Consider the following 18,736-nt stretch of genomic DNA (forward strand, 5'->3'; position numbering starts at 1 on the left):
TTATTTCACTGTCGTTTTAATTTGAGGTTAGACCGTCGAAAATGATACTTTCACTGGCTCAATTTTTTCAGGCTATTGATTTTGTTGAAGTCGCCAACACTGAGTGTTGCTACAGTGCCTTGGTTACTGATCGATTCGAGTATCTCATACCCTGATAATTACAAGGAACTTGTCCATAAATGCAACTTTTCTGAAAAAATAAATGCAACTTCCCGCGGATTTGACTGCAAAAAAAATTGCCCTTATCAATAAATAAAACAGACACAGTGCGATGGGAGAGCTAAAAGTAGCTATATTAGCCTGTAACAATACTACATCAGTAATAGGATATAACCATGACATTTCTGTACATGTTGATTTAGAGGCGCGCATGCCGCAAGCCGAGAATCATTGCCTCCTTTCTGAATTGGACGAGAAAATGCACGTTCTTCCTTGATAGTTCTTTAATCCTAGCGACAAATTGGATAGTGTATTATCGTTTTTGCCTGTGAATTGAAATTCATTCAAGCAAAGAAATGCCCAATCGAAATTGTGAATTCCACACTGGCAGCAAAGCGTGAGATTTTCCCAAGAGCCTGTAAACCAGCGGTTCTTAAAGTTTCCGTGTGGGACCATTTATAGTTATTTCAATATTTCACAACCTCATAGAATCGCGAACGATTCTCTGTTAACAGTTACCTCAATATTTAAGAGGATCTATAACAGGGATACCTTACTATTTTTAGCATAGGACTAGTAGAGACTAAAGCAAGCATCACACCAGGTAAAGCTCCATTCACGAGTCACAATCATACAAAAAATGCGGATACTCATAAACAGCTGTACGGCCCCAGTTGGACCGAAGACCACAGCCTGGCAACCGCTGCTGTAGGGACTTGCAAGGTTCGATGACGAATAGTTACCTCTAAAATAGTGAGGTTCGCATACCGAACGGGATAACGAACAGAACGTTATCACCACCCCTAATACTTAACTACATATTCTCCATGAGTATTGCACAGCGTAAATGTGGAGTAGAATCGATACAATGATGTAGATAAACAGAGGTCTACCACAGCCGTACACAATCAATTCCACATACATGTAAATGTCCGCAGTTGGGTTAGATCTCACAAATTTATTCGGTCATTGATGACGACCATGGATGCCCTGATAGAGGCGATGCGCGAAAATAGCACGTGGAAATATTTCAAGTATAAGTGTTATAACAACCGGGAAATCATGATTAGTTATTAGTTGGCTATAATTATAGATTTAGACCAAAGATGGCGACAAAATTATTTTGCAAATATAGCAACGGGTCCTGCGGGTAGAGTCAGACAGAATGCAGCCCAGCCAATGGCATAACTGTAGCCCCAATTGCTAGCCAACATCTTCATGAGCCCGGTGTACGAGGCCATAGCAATGAGTAGAAACAAAGCTGTAAAATAATATTGAATATTTGGTATATTGCTAATGGTTTTTACTCGTTATGAATGTAATACATACCACTCACGACTGCAAGTGCGCCACCGATTTTTGCCATTTTGTCCTTTCCTTCTACTCTTGCTGCGAATATTACCAGAATGGAAGCAGGCAGAAGAGTGACCATGGCGAGTACCAGGAATGCTATTGCAACGTTTTGCGCATCACTGTTTCCAAATGTGGATGGTCCCGCTGCACAAAAAATAAACTCCAATTTGGAGAGGCCATCATCTGCAGCAGAAGACAAAATAATCGGAAACACCAGACGTGTTTCTATTTTACTATATCATTGACATACTTTGGGTTTAGCATATTCAAGTGGACATCCTGCTAGAGCTACTTATGCTAGAGCAGAAATTGGCAAACTTTTTAGCTCGAGGGCTGCATTCAGCATCTGGATCCATTTGCAGGCAGCATTATCTAAAATTTTGATTACTAGCCAAAACGCAACCTTTCATTTGAATGTACAGTGAACGAAGACACGGAGTTTTTAGGTGCCATGGGTGCGGCCAGGGATATGATGTTAGATTTTGGAAGAACGCTATAAGCAAAGCATTTTGGAATGTTAATAGTTTTAAGGTGTCGTTGCTGTTTCAAAATATGCTATTCCCTGTGCCCAACATCACTATTTCTCTCCCGTTGGAACGGCATCGGGAGAATCAGACGATATGAATGGGGATGTCTACTTGACGTGCAATTGTGCAGACTCGACCAGGACCAAGACGCTTAGAACATCTGACATAGTACTGCCCAACAATGTCAAGCTTTATGAGAAGATCGTCTTTCATAGTTGCTGAAAAGCGTGGTCAGGTATATCGTGCGCAGATCAAAGTTCAGAATGAAAAGGAAATTAATGATCATAATTTTTCTTGTTTTCGTGCGTCTTGGATAAAATAAGATTTCTTTCGTGGTAATTATGTCCGCTGCCCATGTTTGAAAGCAACATCGCTCGACATTTCATCTGTGCGGCCCGCGGCCAGTATGAGTTGGCGACTCCTGCTATAAACAATAATCCATATATATATACATAAAACAAATCCAATATTGATTTCATGACAACGCACACGCGCCCGAAACATTGACGAGATGTTATAAGCCGGCTATCCTCAATATCCAATTTAAGGGATCAATGTCGGTTGCGCCTATTTCAGCAAAACTTCATTCATTCATTAGATAAGTATAGGTAATCTAGCAGTCAATTTTTCACTGCGAATTACATAAATATTCTACGTTTCGCGGGGCTTTGTGAGTTTCATGAGACTTTAAGCAGGTTTGGGCAGTCTTTTTGCTAATCATGGCCGCATTTCGATTACTTATGTAGCCTACGCCTGCATTCCAGGGCATAGTCGTAATGAACTAACTAGACTCAAAGTGCATATCTTAAACTGTCAGTGTTCATTTCGGGTGAACTCCTGGCTATTCTACATGCGCCTATTATACGCACCGAAATCTAGAGTGGTAATGTTATGAATAGATACAGAGTTAGGTCAGTCGCGCTAAGCGCGAAACTTTTTCAGATTTGCGAATGGATTCCGCCATTAATAGTAGCAGTATAAAATATTACTATCAAATATTAATCCTTTCTCAGCCCATGGGATCAGTTTCATTGATAGGGTTGATAGAGGGAATGTTTTCGTAAACTTAGGGCAATTTATAAATTATAATGCATCTTTGGTTGGGCCAATTGTTATTAGTCACTTTGTTGCATGCTGGTAAATCTTGACCCCCCATCAGGATAGTCGGTAGAGAAGAATTTTCGTGAGGAGCACACGATTCCGATTCCGGCTCAGATTGCAAAAATGATGTCATTGAATCGCGCCGTGCGCAAAGAAAATTTCAAGATTGATTAAATTCTCTCAAAAGTTCGGGAGTGCATTTGTAATTTTAATTTGCATGTCAACAGCCGTTAATGTAATAATGTAATAATTGAATTACGTGTTGACGGCCGCACAAATTCCCTTCTATACGGCCCCAGGTTGTCCACCCCTGCTTTAAAGGATCGCACAAGATGTTGTTGCGGGCCGAATGCGCAATGCGAGCCGTAGTTTGCACGCCTCTGTGCCAGAGAACCATGCGGTGCACTGATGCTGTTGAGTTCGAGTAAAATTACGATTATTTCAATTATGTCATCTCCAGATATTTCTCCAAAAATAACAAAAATAGCTTAGTTTTGGATGATTTCAAATTTTAATTTTTGGGATTCTCCAAAAATAAGAAATTAACGTGTTTTAGCCCTATTACTACTGGAAAACTCCACCGAGAGTATGTTATTATCATGTATTCAAGTCGTCTAACACATCGTCATCATCAGTGATCTTGATCTAACTTTCAAATACATCTGTCAAAAAATGAAGTTTTCGACCTGGAGAATGCCCTTCAAAGAAAAGGGAGAGGTGCCCGGCCGAGACCCTTCTCCTACTTGATTTTCGAGACCCCCTCGACCGTCGCAATTGTGGGAAAGATTGAGCCTAGGGGTCCAAAAACGGATGGATGGCTAACTCGCTAAACTCCTCAATCTTTCAAGCCTTTGCTCCTGACATGCGCTTGAAATCTCTGATCCTCCACGAAGTTACATGCCTCATTTAATTTGACAGCCCAACACCATATGACCAGACAACCTTCCTTTTTGCGTGCGTCGTTGTCCCAGTCATCACCTGAACTGGCTCACAGACGTTCGACCAGGCGCTGGAGCTGCTCCACGATTAGACTGTCAATATCCTGAAGCTTCGTGACGGTGGTGTCCAGATCTGTGATCATGCGACCGAGAACGATCAGTTGGATCCACCACTGCAGCGAAGGTGCACATGACGGACTTCTCGTCCATAACATCAAGAAGTTTGGTACGGTGTCCAGTCAACCAAGAGGCCATCTTCTTCATTGACAACCAATTGGCGTTCACAGACCGGGACACGCACTTTTCATCTCATGGATCAAGTTCTGTTGCCGTCTGAGGTAGCCAATCAGTCCCGTCCCGTGTGGACGAAGTAATTGTGACAGAGATGGCCGTATTCAATTTTGCTGTTCCCTTAGCCTCACTCAAGCTGCCTGCCCGTCTTCTCTACATGCCGCACTGTGAAACTTACAGGAGTAAAAAGACGGAGGGGGCGGCAAGGCAAGGTCAACAGAAAAGTGGATTGGAAGTAGTTTTAGCGTTTCGGCGACCCCCCACCCTAACACACAAGTTGTTTTTTTTTGTGTGTTTTTATGAGTTTCCTGGTTGTTTACATCGCTCTGACCTGTTCATTTCACTGAAAAGCTTGAAAAATCATAATCCCAAAATATCTTATTTTTGGATGTTTTCGAATCTTATTTTTGGAGAATCTCCAAAAATATAACCCAATATCTAAAAATAAACAGGCCTGGTCATCTCTAATCATACGCATCATAAGGCATCCATGACTCGTGGCACTATAACCAGCGCCGCAACTTTCGAAGTGACGATGTGAAGTTTCGATGTTAACAACAGTAGTGAGGGGATCCGTTTTTCGCGCCGGCCAATCAGAGAACGCCACGTCATCCTAATTGCCACGCCCCCTTTCATACCCTAAGGGTACATTTTGTAAAAGTGATTAAATTCCGAAACCTAATATTAACATGCTTTCGAGAGAAAAATAACATTCAGATTATACATAAATTTCGAAAAGTATGTCTATACAAGACTATATTCGCCAGGTATTCCATTATGTGTATTTAGGACTTTGTATTTTTGCGGATAATATATGACCTCTCAGATAACACTGATCGAAGTTGAACTAGGCGCGATTTTAAGATGATATATTAAAATTCTACGCACATTTCGCATGATCAACTTCGCATGATTGTATGTGTATTTAAGGCTGTCCATGCTCACAAGAACACTAGAGAAATGACACTCATCAACGGTGAACTAGGCGTGGTTTATGGGAATACGATTTCTGAGGGTACACTTTAGATACTTTCCTCAGCAGAATCAATTTATGTGTATTTGAGACTATATATGATACACAAAACTTCTGTAAATATTTAGAAATGGCATCATCACTAATTAATTAATGTTCATTTATTTCGAAAAAAGAGCATAATATATCAGTAATAGCGTTAACGTCAAAAACGCATCCAGCACGACCAAATGGTGTGAAACAACGCTTTCACTCGATTCTTGTAGTCACCACCTTTCATACGATTCAGTCCTTTTCATGTCACTAGAATAAGGGTGATTAAATCGACAATGAAACGCCGCCGGCGTTACAGCCTTACCGCTTGGAACGAAGGATTTTCGATGATATCCAACATGCTGGTTCACTTCGAGGGTAATTTGTAAAACTCAAATATTGCATGGTAGGACTTCGCAAATTTTCGATTTGTTTTTGCTATTTTTCAATTTCGTTAGTTCTCCACCTTCAAATATCATGTTATACAAATATTATGTATACGGAACAAGTATAAATATGACTATGTTGTTGCTATTTACAAAATTACCTCCCTCAGTAACCAATTTCGCGTAGTCTATGCAATTTTGTAAGGTATATAGAAAACTACTTTTAGACTGTTACACTTATACTGCGAGTAGCGTTACACTGAATATTGCAAAGTAGACAGAAGAACTACTTTTCGAATGTACTAAAGTCTTACAATATAAATTTTGTAAGAGTCGATATGAAACTACCTTTTATAATGTATAATAAATACTATTTTTATTAAAAAGTCGAACACTTGACATCGAATTTGTAAAGTAGACGGAAAACTACTTATTATTGACGTAATAATAATTCTACTTGTACACATTTTCACATTTTATATCTCACGTAATTACTTTTCGCTATATTTAAGTCTGTCAAATACCATTATATGTTACGCTGAGCTGATATTCGTCCGGTTTGATCATCTTGACTAACGATATTCATTGTGCGGTATTTGTATGACATCAAAATTTACGTATCTTGCGCTTACCTTTTCGGAATATAAAATAATTGAAAAAATTCGCGAAGTCCTGATACGCAATATCTGAGTTTAAAAAAATATTATTATTCCACGTGAGTCGAAATCGAGTTTTACTCAGTCACGCAATCAGTGAAAGCATAGTAGAATTCGGAATCACACGCGATAGACATTTAGAAAGTCGCTTCCGCGAGTTCCATTCTTGTATCCAGATATCAATAATAAGCGATTCAAATCTTGAGCATAGATCACCGAAACTCCTGTATGCAACTAACATTATAGACAACCATTCGACAATATTCAACTAGCATTATTGCTTTCGATATAGTGCATCATGTTCAGCGACATGCTGATCAATTCAAATTCAACAATGGGACCCCCGCACAAGTATGAAGCCCGATTTGCGTTGAATATTAACGATACCAACAAATCGGAAGATCTCTTTCCCCTCCACATCTATGATAGAGGTACCATTCCATTGACTACGAATAACTTGAGATTCTGCGGGATTGAAATCGCAATCAAATAATGTGACAGCATCTTTTCCAGCTTTCAGAACTTGGACAATCGTATCAGGCCTATATCGCAACACCACAATATGTGTGCGTACAAAACGATAAACAGTTAGTTTTAGTGGCATCCGTACGACTTATGTTCAGCTTGCAGTGCAACTGCCGATTTAAAGATGGTAATATTTTTCGAGTGTGACAATAGCACTCGCAAAGGTTATACAAACATAACCTTAAACTACTCTTTATTTCACAAAATATAAAGTTATAAAAGTTGGCTGATTTCTATAAGAACCAGTTAAGTGGAAGTAAAAGTAGCATAAAAACATAACTACGCACTGTAAAATCATTACGTAGAAGTGGTGGTGAATATTGCAAAGTAGATAGAAAAACTACTTTTTCCAATGTATTAAAGTCTTACACTATAGATTGTAGAGTAGATGTAAAAATACCTTTTATAATGTAAAATAAATACTAATTTTACCAAAAAGTCGGACACTCCTACATCGAATTTGTAAAGTAGACAGAAAACTACTTATCCACGACATAATAATAATTCTACTTGTACACTTTTTCACATTTTATAACTCACATAATTACTTTTGGCTATATATAAAGTCTGTCAAATACCAGTATCATACTGATTTTAATAAACCGAATCGGATTTTATAGAGTAGAAATACTACTTTTTCCAATTTATTAAAGACTTTTGACAATATGAATTTGTAAAATGAATGCTAAACCTATTAAACTGTCGAACACTTCTGCTCTGTGATGATTTTGCCGTTGTTCCATACCTACACTTAATTTTTTAAGGTAGATGGAAAACTCTGACACATCTACTAAACTTCTACGCACTGAATCTTGTAAAGTATATAGAAAAGGAAAACTATTAACATAAGGTAAGCGCGAAGTTCCCAAATTTCGATGTCATACCGCAAACTGTTTTACACGAATGGTCACGTATCTACATATTCAAATAACCCAACACAGAACTAGCACTAACAGGAATATCATAGTTCTTGTAACAACGTTGTATGTGCACAATATATCTTTATCGTAAGTCTTGCACGTTCATGATTTCGTCCGAGTTTGAGTTTTAGAAAATATTATACCGACATCGCGACATCTGTCAAAAACAAAACCACGGTCACTGCTTGAGAGACCTATCAATGTCATCACAATAATTTAGTTACTTCCACAAGAGAGTAGATATGTATTTGACTGTGCGCTGTGCTATGCTAAAATTTCAAGGATTATGTACAACCCATCTCGGAGAAATTTCATATCGAATTTCAAAAGCTCAACAAAAAATCAAAATTTTTGTCATAAATTTGCTGTAAGTTTACTGTGACGTTCTGTACCACTTGACATGTTAGACCTATGGCTAATAACTTTTAGCATAGCACAGGTCTGAATCGTAGCTTTTCAAAAAACCTTGAGTGACACATTTACGACAAATATTTCATACAAATTTTTGGTTTACCGTGATGCGATCTCTAACACAATTTTTTTATTGAGAAAACGACTATCAAACATTTGAAACGCAAAAAGTCAATGAACAAGTGTTACCGATCTAATGATAAGAATGAGTGCCAGAATGCTGGAATGATAACGGACAACAATCTAACAAAATTGTACCCGGAACTAATATATATAGATGTATTTTATAACGGTTAAACCATATATTTTAATGAGTTATCAGACGAAACAAGCGATCTTTTAGTTGGAACTTGAAAAAAAAAACGCCCCCCTCAATTTTCAAAGGAAAATAAAATTGAAATTTTGCAGTTTTTTAGTTATTGTTTGGGTGAGATAAGGCCATGAGGTGACAGCAGATACACAATGTTAATATTTCCTACCAGAAAAAAAAAGTCGAAAATTGATCTTTTTTGGGTTGCTAGTCCCCGTACTTTAAAATATAAAGTCCTAAAAGTAGGTAGTTTCACCTGAAAAACCTCCGAGTAGAATGGTAAATAATTTACAAACATATTCATCTACATTAGTTACTTTTAAATCCCTAATTGTAATATTCCAGCAAATTGCTATGTGTATTTAGGACTTTATATTTTCGCGGAAAATATGAGCTCTCAGATAACACTCATCAACGTTAAACTATGCTTACGAGAAATAAATGCACATATTACAATATCTAAACCAATATTAGGTACTTTTAAATCCCTAATTGTACTTGTATTCCAGCAAAATTGCGATTCGTTGAGTATCGAGCGATAGTCTCTATCATACTTGCGGAAAAATATGGATTTAGTACTGGAGTATCAAATTAGAGTTACTTGAGTAAACTTGAGGTGATATTAGTGATTCTGTTGAAGTTTCTATAAAGGGAAGTCCTGATAAAACCTAGAATTCCCCAAAATCATTGAGTAATTAATGATGACACAGATGTTATAGTACGCACGAACATAGTCTTACATACATTTATGTGTTAATACTCGAAAAAGGTGTTATCAAGTCTCGGAATTTAAGAGAGAATCGGCGGGTATATTTTCAAAACAGCTCAATACTCACATTCCGGTCGTTATCACTGATCATTATAAATTCACGTTTAATATAAGAATGTTATCCGTATAATATTCAGATACGGCTTTAAAAAAAAAACTTTCATCGTCATCGCATTGTTCCATATTACTAATGTGTTAAGGCGCGAATTAGAGGCAACGTAACGAACAATGCTCAATTGCTACTTGTATAGGAATTATTCTCAATATCCTTACTGGATTGGCTATAGTCAGAGTTGATCAGTGTTAAACTGTTTATTGCTCATTTAGCGTTTTATGCCTTAAGCTTCGCGCTCGTTCGGGTCAAAATAAGAAAACTCAGCGTTACAGCACATGACGACATTGAAAAGCTCCTCCCAGTAATCTGCGAGTTGATCAAAGAGTGTGGTTGGACAGAGCTCAATCTGGAAGAAAGTGCTGGATCTGAAGATTTTCTGATCATTTTAGATCAACTTATCAGCTATTGGTGATGGCAAAAGTTAGGCGCTAATCAAGTATAGAACCTCTCTCGCCGCACATATTGCCGAATACTATTCCAAGAAATTGACGCGTGTAAATGTGCCACGAATATAGTTGATTACGATTCCAAGAATTCGGGCCACATCGACAATGTGAATTAGAACATTATAAATAAAGTCGCGTTTCCAAGAAAATGCCGCGTTGGCGATACGAATTAGAATGTTTACTTCTGACGTAAAGCAATTCGCGTTCTGAAAACTTCACATTTCTGTTACAAGTATTGTCATGTGCACAGCGAATGAGGTAGGCATCGCAGGCAAGGTAAGATCCAGTACCGTGTATTTTTGTGTCGATTTAAACTAAATTTAGCTATAATGTCTCGTGGCAGCATTAGCTGTCAGCATAAATAAGTCAGCACCTTTGCCCAGACTTACTGACGGGCTATTTTGGAAGCTGATTACTTTCGACATATTCGCAAACCCCAGAATAAATGCAAACGACCCCCACCCCCATTTGGAACCAATATATTTGAATAAAGCATTTAAACGGCCTTAACGATCTCTAGGAATATACCGTTCTCCTACAATTGCGATTACAATTGGGCTTATTCCCGTAAATGAAAGTTGTTTTTATTTATATTTTATTGCAGTTTTTGCGAGGGCGGTAGTCTCCATAATAAAATCAATAAATGAGATAGTAAATCGCGCGCAGCGCGAAGAAAAATATCATGCATCAGCATAAATATTCCCTAAAACTATTGTTTTTATGCTGATTTACGAAAAAGTTATGAGCCTACGTCAAGTCTTCAAAATTCCGGACATTTGGCATATTTTAGAAATTCCTCCCGGACGCTAGTTTGAACAGTGTAATTCCGGACATGTCCGGGAAATTCCGGACGTATGGCAACCCTAAGCTATACTGTATATTATTTAACGTCTATATTTAAATTCTGTATGCTACTGCGTTGAGTTTGAAGCTAAATAGCTCCATTTCAGGTAGCGAAGAAAATGATTACTGCATACTCGTTGACACACGCAAGCCCAGGACGAGTTACAAACGTATAATGATGGAACAGATTGCACAGTCCTAAGGTGCGTTATATCATTTCTCAACTACACTGAAAAAATCACCAGGGTATCATGGCTGAAGCTTTGTCATTTCGAATACTGAATAAGGCTAATATTACATCTATAGTCATACCTAGATCACGCTACGTCATAATTTGTGTTGTTACAATATTAAGAATTAATTAAGTAGAGCTCCTGTATATTATTTACGGCCTATTATTTAAATTCAGCATGCTAATGCGTTGAGTTTGAAGCTAAATCGTCTCATTTCAGGTAGCGAAGAAAACGATCACTGCGTACTCGTGGAGACATACAAGCACGGGACGAGTTACAAGCGTATGATGATGGAACATATTGCATAGCCTTAAAGGTGCGTTATAACATTTCTCAACTATATTGAAAAATCGCCAGCGTACCGAGATTTCTCTTATATCGTACCATTTAAATAGCTAATAACGTAATAACGAGTTCTCTGCACGGCTATAATGTTAACCGGCAATATAGCCGAAGTCGCATAAATTCTGGCATTATAAACCTCACTCAACTATAGCATAGATTGTGCACGCAAAATGAAAATTCGTATTAAGGGTAGCCTGGCTAACCCCGCTTATTACTCAATGATCAGTAACGCCGTATTAATGTAAGCTGCGATTGCCGGGGCTATACGAACGAAGTCACTCAATACAAATTCCCTAATAGGCGTAGCGTCTCTACTCTTGCTCGATGATGGTAATATGTAGCCCCTATCGATGTTCGCCTGCCCTAATAAATCGATCGGAATACAAACGAGCTCATTCAGCCACTTGGAAATCTCTATTAGCAGAAGCTAACGCACGTCAATGTAACTCTTCCCATTTGTACCTATAGCGATTCGGAATCCACGAGAAATTGCTTACTATGCGAAGTATTCTTGCAAAGCAACAACATAGGCAAATTTATATTTGTTCGGTATACATAATAGTTGTAGAACTGCATGTAAGAAAAAAACTACTTGAGTACTCTGAAGAAGTCCATACTTACTTGTTTAGTCGCTCGGAAATCACCACTTCTAGTACTTTAATAGAAATTTACTACTGATAAATGTTGAAATGTACTTTTTCCATTGACCTTGATAAGTGGTGGGAGTTTCATCTATATCCTATAATACATTTTCGCGCTCCGGAATGACTTATCGCAATGAAAAATAGCAAATCTACATCGAGAATTCGCGAGGTCTCCCTTCATGCTACCACAATATACACTTTAATCAACATAACGACTTTATACTGGAAAAACACTTTCACGTTATTCAATAACTCGATTCTCGATACTTGTTGCTTGTGTGATTTACCACCGGTGTGCAAAGGGTTAGGAACGCTTTTAATATAGTTCCACATTCGAGTTGTTTTGATGTAAGGAGAAATCATTCGATAACTCACCACTTCTCGTTAGTAAAGGAAATTGTTTGCGCGTTAGCCTTGTCTAACGTAAGTCAAATACATATCTACTCTTTTATGGAAGTAACTAAATTATTGTGATGACATTGATAGGTCTCTCAAGCAGTAACCGTGGTTTTGTTTTTAAAAGATGTCGCGATGTCGGTATAATGTTTTCTAAAACTCAAACTAGGACGAAATCATGAACGTGCAAGACTTACGATAAAGATATATTGTGCACATACAACGTTGTTACAAGAACTATGATATTCCTGTTAGTACTAGTTCTGTGTTGAGTTATTTGAATATTTAGATACGTGACCATTCGTGTAAAACAGTTTGCGGTATGACATCGAAATTTGCGTACTTCGCGCTTACCTTATGTTAATAGTTTTCCTTTTCTATATACTTTACAAGATTCAGTGCGTAGAAGTTTAGTAGATGTGTCAGAGTTTTCCATCTACCTTAAAAAATTAAGTGTAGGTATGGAACAACGGCAAAATCATCACAGAGCAGAAGTGTTCGACAGTTTAATAGGTTTAGCATTCATTTTACAAATTCATATTGTCAAAAGTCTTTAATACATTGGAAAAAGTAGTATTTCTACTCTATAAAATCCGATTCGGTTTATTAAAATCAGTATGATACTGGTATTTGACAGACTTTATATATAGCCAAAAGTAATTATGTGAGTTATAAAATGTGAAAAAGTGTACAAGTAGAATTATTATTATGTCGTGGATAAGTAGTTTTCTGTCTACTTTACAAATTCGATGTAGAAGTGTCCGACTTTTTGGTAAAATTAGTATTTATTATACATTATAAAAGGTAGTTTTACATCTACTCTACAATCTATAGTGTAAGACTTTAATACATTGGAAAAAGTAGTTCTTCTATCTACTTTGCAATATTCACCACCACTTCTACGTAATGATTTTACAGTGCGTAGTTATGTTTCTATGCTACTTTTACTTCCACTTAACTGGTTCTTATAGAAATCTGCCAACTTTTATAACTTTATATTTTGTGAAGTAAAGAGTAGTTTAAGGTTATGTTTGTATCACCTTTGCGAGTGCTATTGTCACACTCGAAAAATATTGCCATCTTTAAATCGGCAGTTGCACTGCAAGCTGAACATAAGTCGTACGGATGCCACTAAAACTAACTGTTTATCGTTTTGTACGCACACATATTGTGGTGTTGCGATATAGGCCTGGTACGATTGTCCAAGTTCTAAAAGCTGGAAAAGATGCTGTCACATTATTTGATTGCGATTTCAATCCCGCAGAATCTCAAGTTATTCGTAGTCAATGGAATGGTACCTCTATCATAGATGTAGAGGGGAAAGAGATCTTCCGATTTGTTGGTATCGTTAATATTCAACGCAAATCGGGCTTCATAATTGTGCGGGGGTCCCATTGTTGAATTTGAATTGATCAGCATGTCGCTGAACATGATGCACTATATCGAAAGCAATAATGCTAGTTGAATATTGTCGAATGGTTGTCTATAATGTTAGTTGCATACAGGAGTCTCGGTGATCTATGCTCAAGATTTGAATCGCTTATTATTGATATCTGGATACAAGAATGGAACTCGCGGAAGCGACTTTCTAAATGTCTATCGCGTGTGATTCCGAATTCTACTATGCTTTCACTGATTGCGTGACTGAGTAAAACTCAATTTCGACTCACGTGGAATAATAATATTTTTTTAAACTCAGATATTGCGTATCAGGACTTCGCGAATTTTTTCAATTAGTTTATATTCCGAAAAGGTAAGCGCAAGATACGTAAATTTCGATGTCATACAAATACTGCACAATGAATATCGTTAGTCAAGATGATCAAACCGGACGAATATCAGCTCAGCGTAACATATACTGGTATTTGACAGACTTAAATACAGCGAAAAGTAATTATGTGAGATATAAAATGTGAAAATGTGTACAAGTAGAATTATTATTACGTCATGAATAAGTAGTTTTTTGTCTACTTTACAAATTCGATGTCAAGTGTTCGACTTTTTAATAAAAATGGTATTTATTATACATTATAAAAGGTAGTTTCATATCTACTCTACAAAATTTATATTGTAAGACTTTAGTACATTGGAAAAGTAGTTCTTCTGTCTACTTTGCAATATTCAGTGTAACGCTACTCGCAGTATAAGTGTAACAGTCTAAAAGTAGTTTTCTATATACCTTACAAAATTGCATAGACTACGCGAAATTGGTTACTGAGGGAGGTAATTTTGTAAATAGCAACAACATAGTCAGATTTATACTTGTTCCGTATACATAATATTTGTATAACATGATATTTGAAGGTGGAGAACTAACGAAATTGAAAAATAGCAAAAACAAATCGAAAATTTGCGAAGTCCTACCATGCAATATTTGAGTTTTACAAATTACCCTCGAAGTGAACCAGCAAGTTGGATATTATCGAAAATCCTTCGTTCCAAGCGGTACGGCTGTAACGCCGGCGGCGTTTCATTGTCGATTTAATCACCCTTATTCTAGTGACATGAAAAGGACTGAATCGTATGAAAGGTGGTGACTACAAGAATCGAGCGAAAGCGTTGTTTCACACCATTTGGTCGTGCTGGATGCGTTTTTGACGTTAACGCTATTACTGATATATTATGCTCTTTTTTCGAAATAAATGAACATTAATTAATTAGTGATGATGCCATTTCTAAATATTTACAGAAGTTTTGTGTATCATATATAGTCTCAAATACACATAAATTGATTCTGCGGAGGAAAGTATCTAAATGTGTACCCTCAGAAATCGTATTCCCATAAACCACGCCTAGTTCACCGTTGATGAGTGTCATTTCTCTAGTGTTCTCGTGAATATGGACAACCTTAAATACACATATAATCATGCGAAGTTGATCATGCGGAATGTGCGTAGAATTTTAATATATCATCATAAAATCGCGCCTAGTTCAACATCGATCAGTGTTATCTGAGAGGTCATATATTATCCGCAAAAATACAAAGTCCTAAATACACATAATGGAATACATGGCGAATATAGTATTGTATAGACATCATAGTTTTCGAAATTTATGTATAATCCGAATGTTATTTTTCTCTCGAAATCATGTTTTTATTAGGTTTCAGAATTTAATCACTTTTACAAAATGTACCCTCAGGGTATGAAAAGGGGCGTGGCAATTAGGATGATGTGGCGTTCTCTGATTGGCCGGCGCTAAAAACGGATCCCTTCACTACTAACATCTAATATTTCATATGTCACTCATATGTACACTCATTTTCCTCTACGATGTTGCTTGAATATTATTTCGTTATAACAATTGTACATGTCGAGGTTTCATTTGCCTTTCAATAACCTGTTAAATGCAATGTCAAATGTGCAACAATAAATGTTTCTGCCTTGCTCACGTATGCTATTCCCCAATCGTATGTGGCTGGTCTGAGCATGCATCATTTATGTAACACTGGTCATTTAACGAAGAAATGTAAGAAATAGCAAAGTATCGTTACGAAGAAAGACCAGAACGTCATCTAGCAGAGAACGCAACGCCAGCTCCTAACACAAAATTATTCAATGTCTCTAACTATATAAATGAAGATTTAGGATGTAATAATTTCTTACCATTAAACGGTGGGAATCTCTGGCCGTCCCAAACACCACCAAACCTTGATACGAAGAGTCCGATTGATACAGACCCGAAAACAATCCAACATGGGGTTGCCAGTGCAAGAATTGTAAAAAGCAGTGCTATACTCATAACTATCCCGCTTTTAAAACGTAACACTTCCATGCTGTGGGCAATGTAATGTAACTCCAATAACAAAAGCTGTAAAATATGAATATCTGTTTGGTCAGGGTTGAAATGACTCGATTCATGACTCGACTAGAGTCCGACTCGAGCCAAGTCTTGTGAGTCGGGACTAGAAAGGCCAGGGCAGACATTTCATTGTAGCTTAGAAGAATATTGAAGTCACCACATTATTGATATTTGGTCTATGATTCCTGATATAGGGTGATAAACTGTTAAAACTGAGAAAAATTACTATATTTTGAATGCGAACCGCTCTATAGCACTATAGCAGAGCTGGAAAAGTGGATTAAACTAAAACCTGAGCAGTCAGCATGATGAATCGGACTGGACTTTCTACTAGCTGACTTGGACTCGGACTTGACTCGGTGGCGAATTGAAAATGAGTCGACTTGACTTGTGACTCGGAACCATGTGACTTGGCTTCAACCCGAACGGTTCGCTATGATTTGCTCAGGTTTGTAACCAAGTCACCAAGCTCCGAGTCACAAGTCAATCTCACTTTTATAGTTTTGACTCGAGTCAAGTCGAGTCATTTTCAATTCACTACCGAGTCAAGTCCGAGTCGAAGTCAGCAAGAAGAGGGTCGAGTCCGAGTCATGGTATTATGACTCGAGTCCGAGTCCAAGTCATTGTGTTGACGGCTCAGTTTCCAGTTGAAGTCTTGTTAAACCCACTTTTTATAACTCTGTTTGTTGATATCGAATAGTTCGCATATATAATATACTAATTATCCTCACTTTTAGTAGTTTCTGGTCGCATTTTCAAGTACCTGTACCGATGGACGAAATCCCAATAGTGTGGTTATTTTACCATTCTTCGAAATGACAATGAAATGTCGGTCTTGGCCGACGGAGTCTCGAGTCATATGAGTTGGTTCGAGCCCATGCGCAGGAGGGCTGTTCAAAAATACCTTTTTTTTCGGATGCCGGCCATTCACTGATTAAATTGTCTGGTTACCTTTAAAAACGCTGCACACCAAATTTGGTTGAATTCCAACTGGCATAAAACTCCGCAGATCCAATTAAAAATTTGAATTTATTGGGAAAAATCGAAAAAAAAAATTCAAATTGTTTTGTCAACCCCGTGAAATTGTTGAGCTGTATTTAAAAACGATGCAAAACAAATTTGAGTCAATTTCAATCAGTACAAGTGGAGTTATTTGAATTTTTTGTTGATAATTCTCGGATTTGATTTATGGGTGATGACAGAAAGAGCCAACATCAAAGGTTCAAATAGCAACGTCGCTCTGAACACTTGGTTGCCACAAGTCAGTTATCCCTGCGGTAACCTTTCTGACACACCTTTCTTGAAACTTGCAATACCAAGGGCATCGATGGACCGCACTTTTGCAGACCGGATTCAGACAGAAAATACGGGTCGATTGATCTGACCGAGGTTTCCGTCCTCATCGAGCTCACCCTTGGATACCAGCTTACTTTTCGACAGATGTTAAGCGAAGTCAAACTTCACGCCTTACACTGCCTTCAGAGGGAATTGCCGGCGATGGGACAAATACAATTACAATTACCGGCTCGCTTAGTATTACAAGATCCATCCGCTCAGCGGTTCCCTCGTTTCACCGTTGTTTATCGTTCGCCTTCCATCTAATAAGAAACCCGTACGGGCGGCCTGGGGTAAGTGTCATGACAGCATAATCTTTCCGGATCTGTACATTCATCAAAACGTCCATACCAGGAAGTCGTTCAAGAGCTGATTACGCAAAATTTAGTCTGCGATAGCATATATAATGAACCGATCCTTGATCCAAACTTCCCTGCGCGATTGATGAGTCATGTTCGGTCATCAATTGTACAATCATCACCTAACTAACCAGCTCTGTTGACTTGACTCGGTATAGTGTAAAATCTTAAACCAATTCGAGTTTATATTAGTCATGCTTACCAATTTCTCTGAATAATTATACAATCACAGCGTCGCGATACCATGGATATTGCTCCGTGTGACTGGCTGTAATGAGTTGGTGTATAACAGGTGTGGCCAACCTGCGGCCTTGGTGCGATAATTATGTCGCCATCTATGCATACTTAATGAGCGTGTGTTGGCGGCCGCCATGCGCTCCAGAATTCCCACTTAAGTGTTGGAGGTTTATCTAGGCTGTCTTAAAAAACCTAGAAGTGGGCCGTGCTACAAGTCGGCACATACGGAATAACAAATAACCAATATCAGTCTGTTATAAATGACTATAGTAATCGATAAACAACATAAGTACCACGAACAGCAACATGCCATTTGCATTACCGTAATTTTCAGGAGATATTAATTCAGCTCAAATATTTTCTTCGCACTTCGCGCGATTCGGCATGATATGATTTTCCGTCTTTAATAAAGGAGTTACCTTGCAATCCGAGCTCCACAGTATGAATTAGAACCACAGAAGAAAATCATGCGCTCTATAAATAGATAACAATTTGGAATCGTGCGCGTATCACGAACGGAAGATTTTCTGGTACGTTTGTGCGATTCAAATATATACGTTGACTATATACCGTAATTCCTGTTGGTAGGACAAGAAATGAGGACATGCAACCAAGGAATTAATAAATTTC

General features: G+C 37.8%; 1 protein-coding gene across 1 annotated transcript; it reads right to left on the bottom strand.

The window, feature by feature from the left end:
• Window positions 1–425: 425 nt before the first annotated feature.
• On the bottom strand, window positions 426–16,370 carry LOC145436249 (uncharacterized). The gene is made up of 3 exons (XM_080313612.1): window positions 15,980–16,370; window positions 1,489–1,656; window positions 426–1,420 (listed from the first exon to the last, which is right to left on the bottom strand). Exons 1-3 carry the CDS (start codon window positions 16,146–16,148, stop codon window positions 1,278–1,280), a joined length of 480 nt encoding a protein of 159 aa, XP_080169738.1. The 5' UTR covers window positions 16,149–16,370; the 3' UTR covers window positions 426–1,277.
• Between the last annotated feature and the right edge of the window lie 2,366 nt (window positions 16,371–18,736).

This window comes from Botryllus schlosseri, chromosome 3 (genome assembly GCF_051294905.1).
Source record: "Botryllus schlosseri isolate E-star chromosome 3, Bs_hap1, whole genome shotgun sequence".
Classification (NCBI taxonomy): Eukaryota; Metazoa; Chordata; class Ascidiacea; order Stolidobranchia; family Styelidae; genus Botryllus; species Botryllus schlosseri.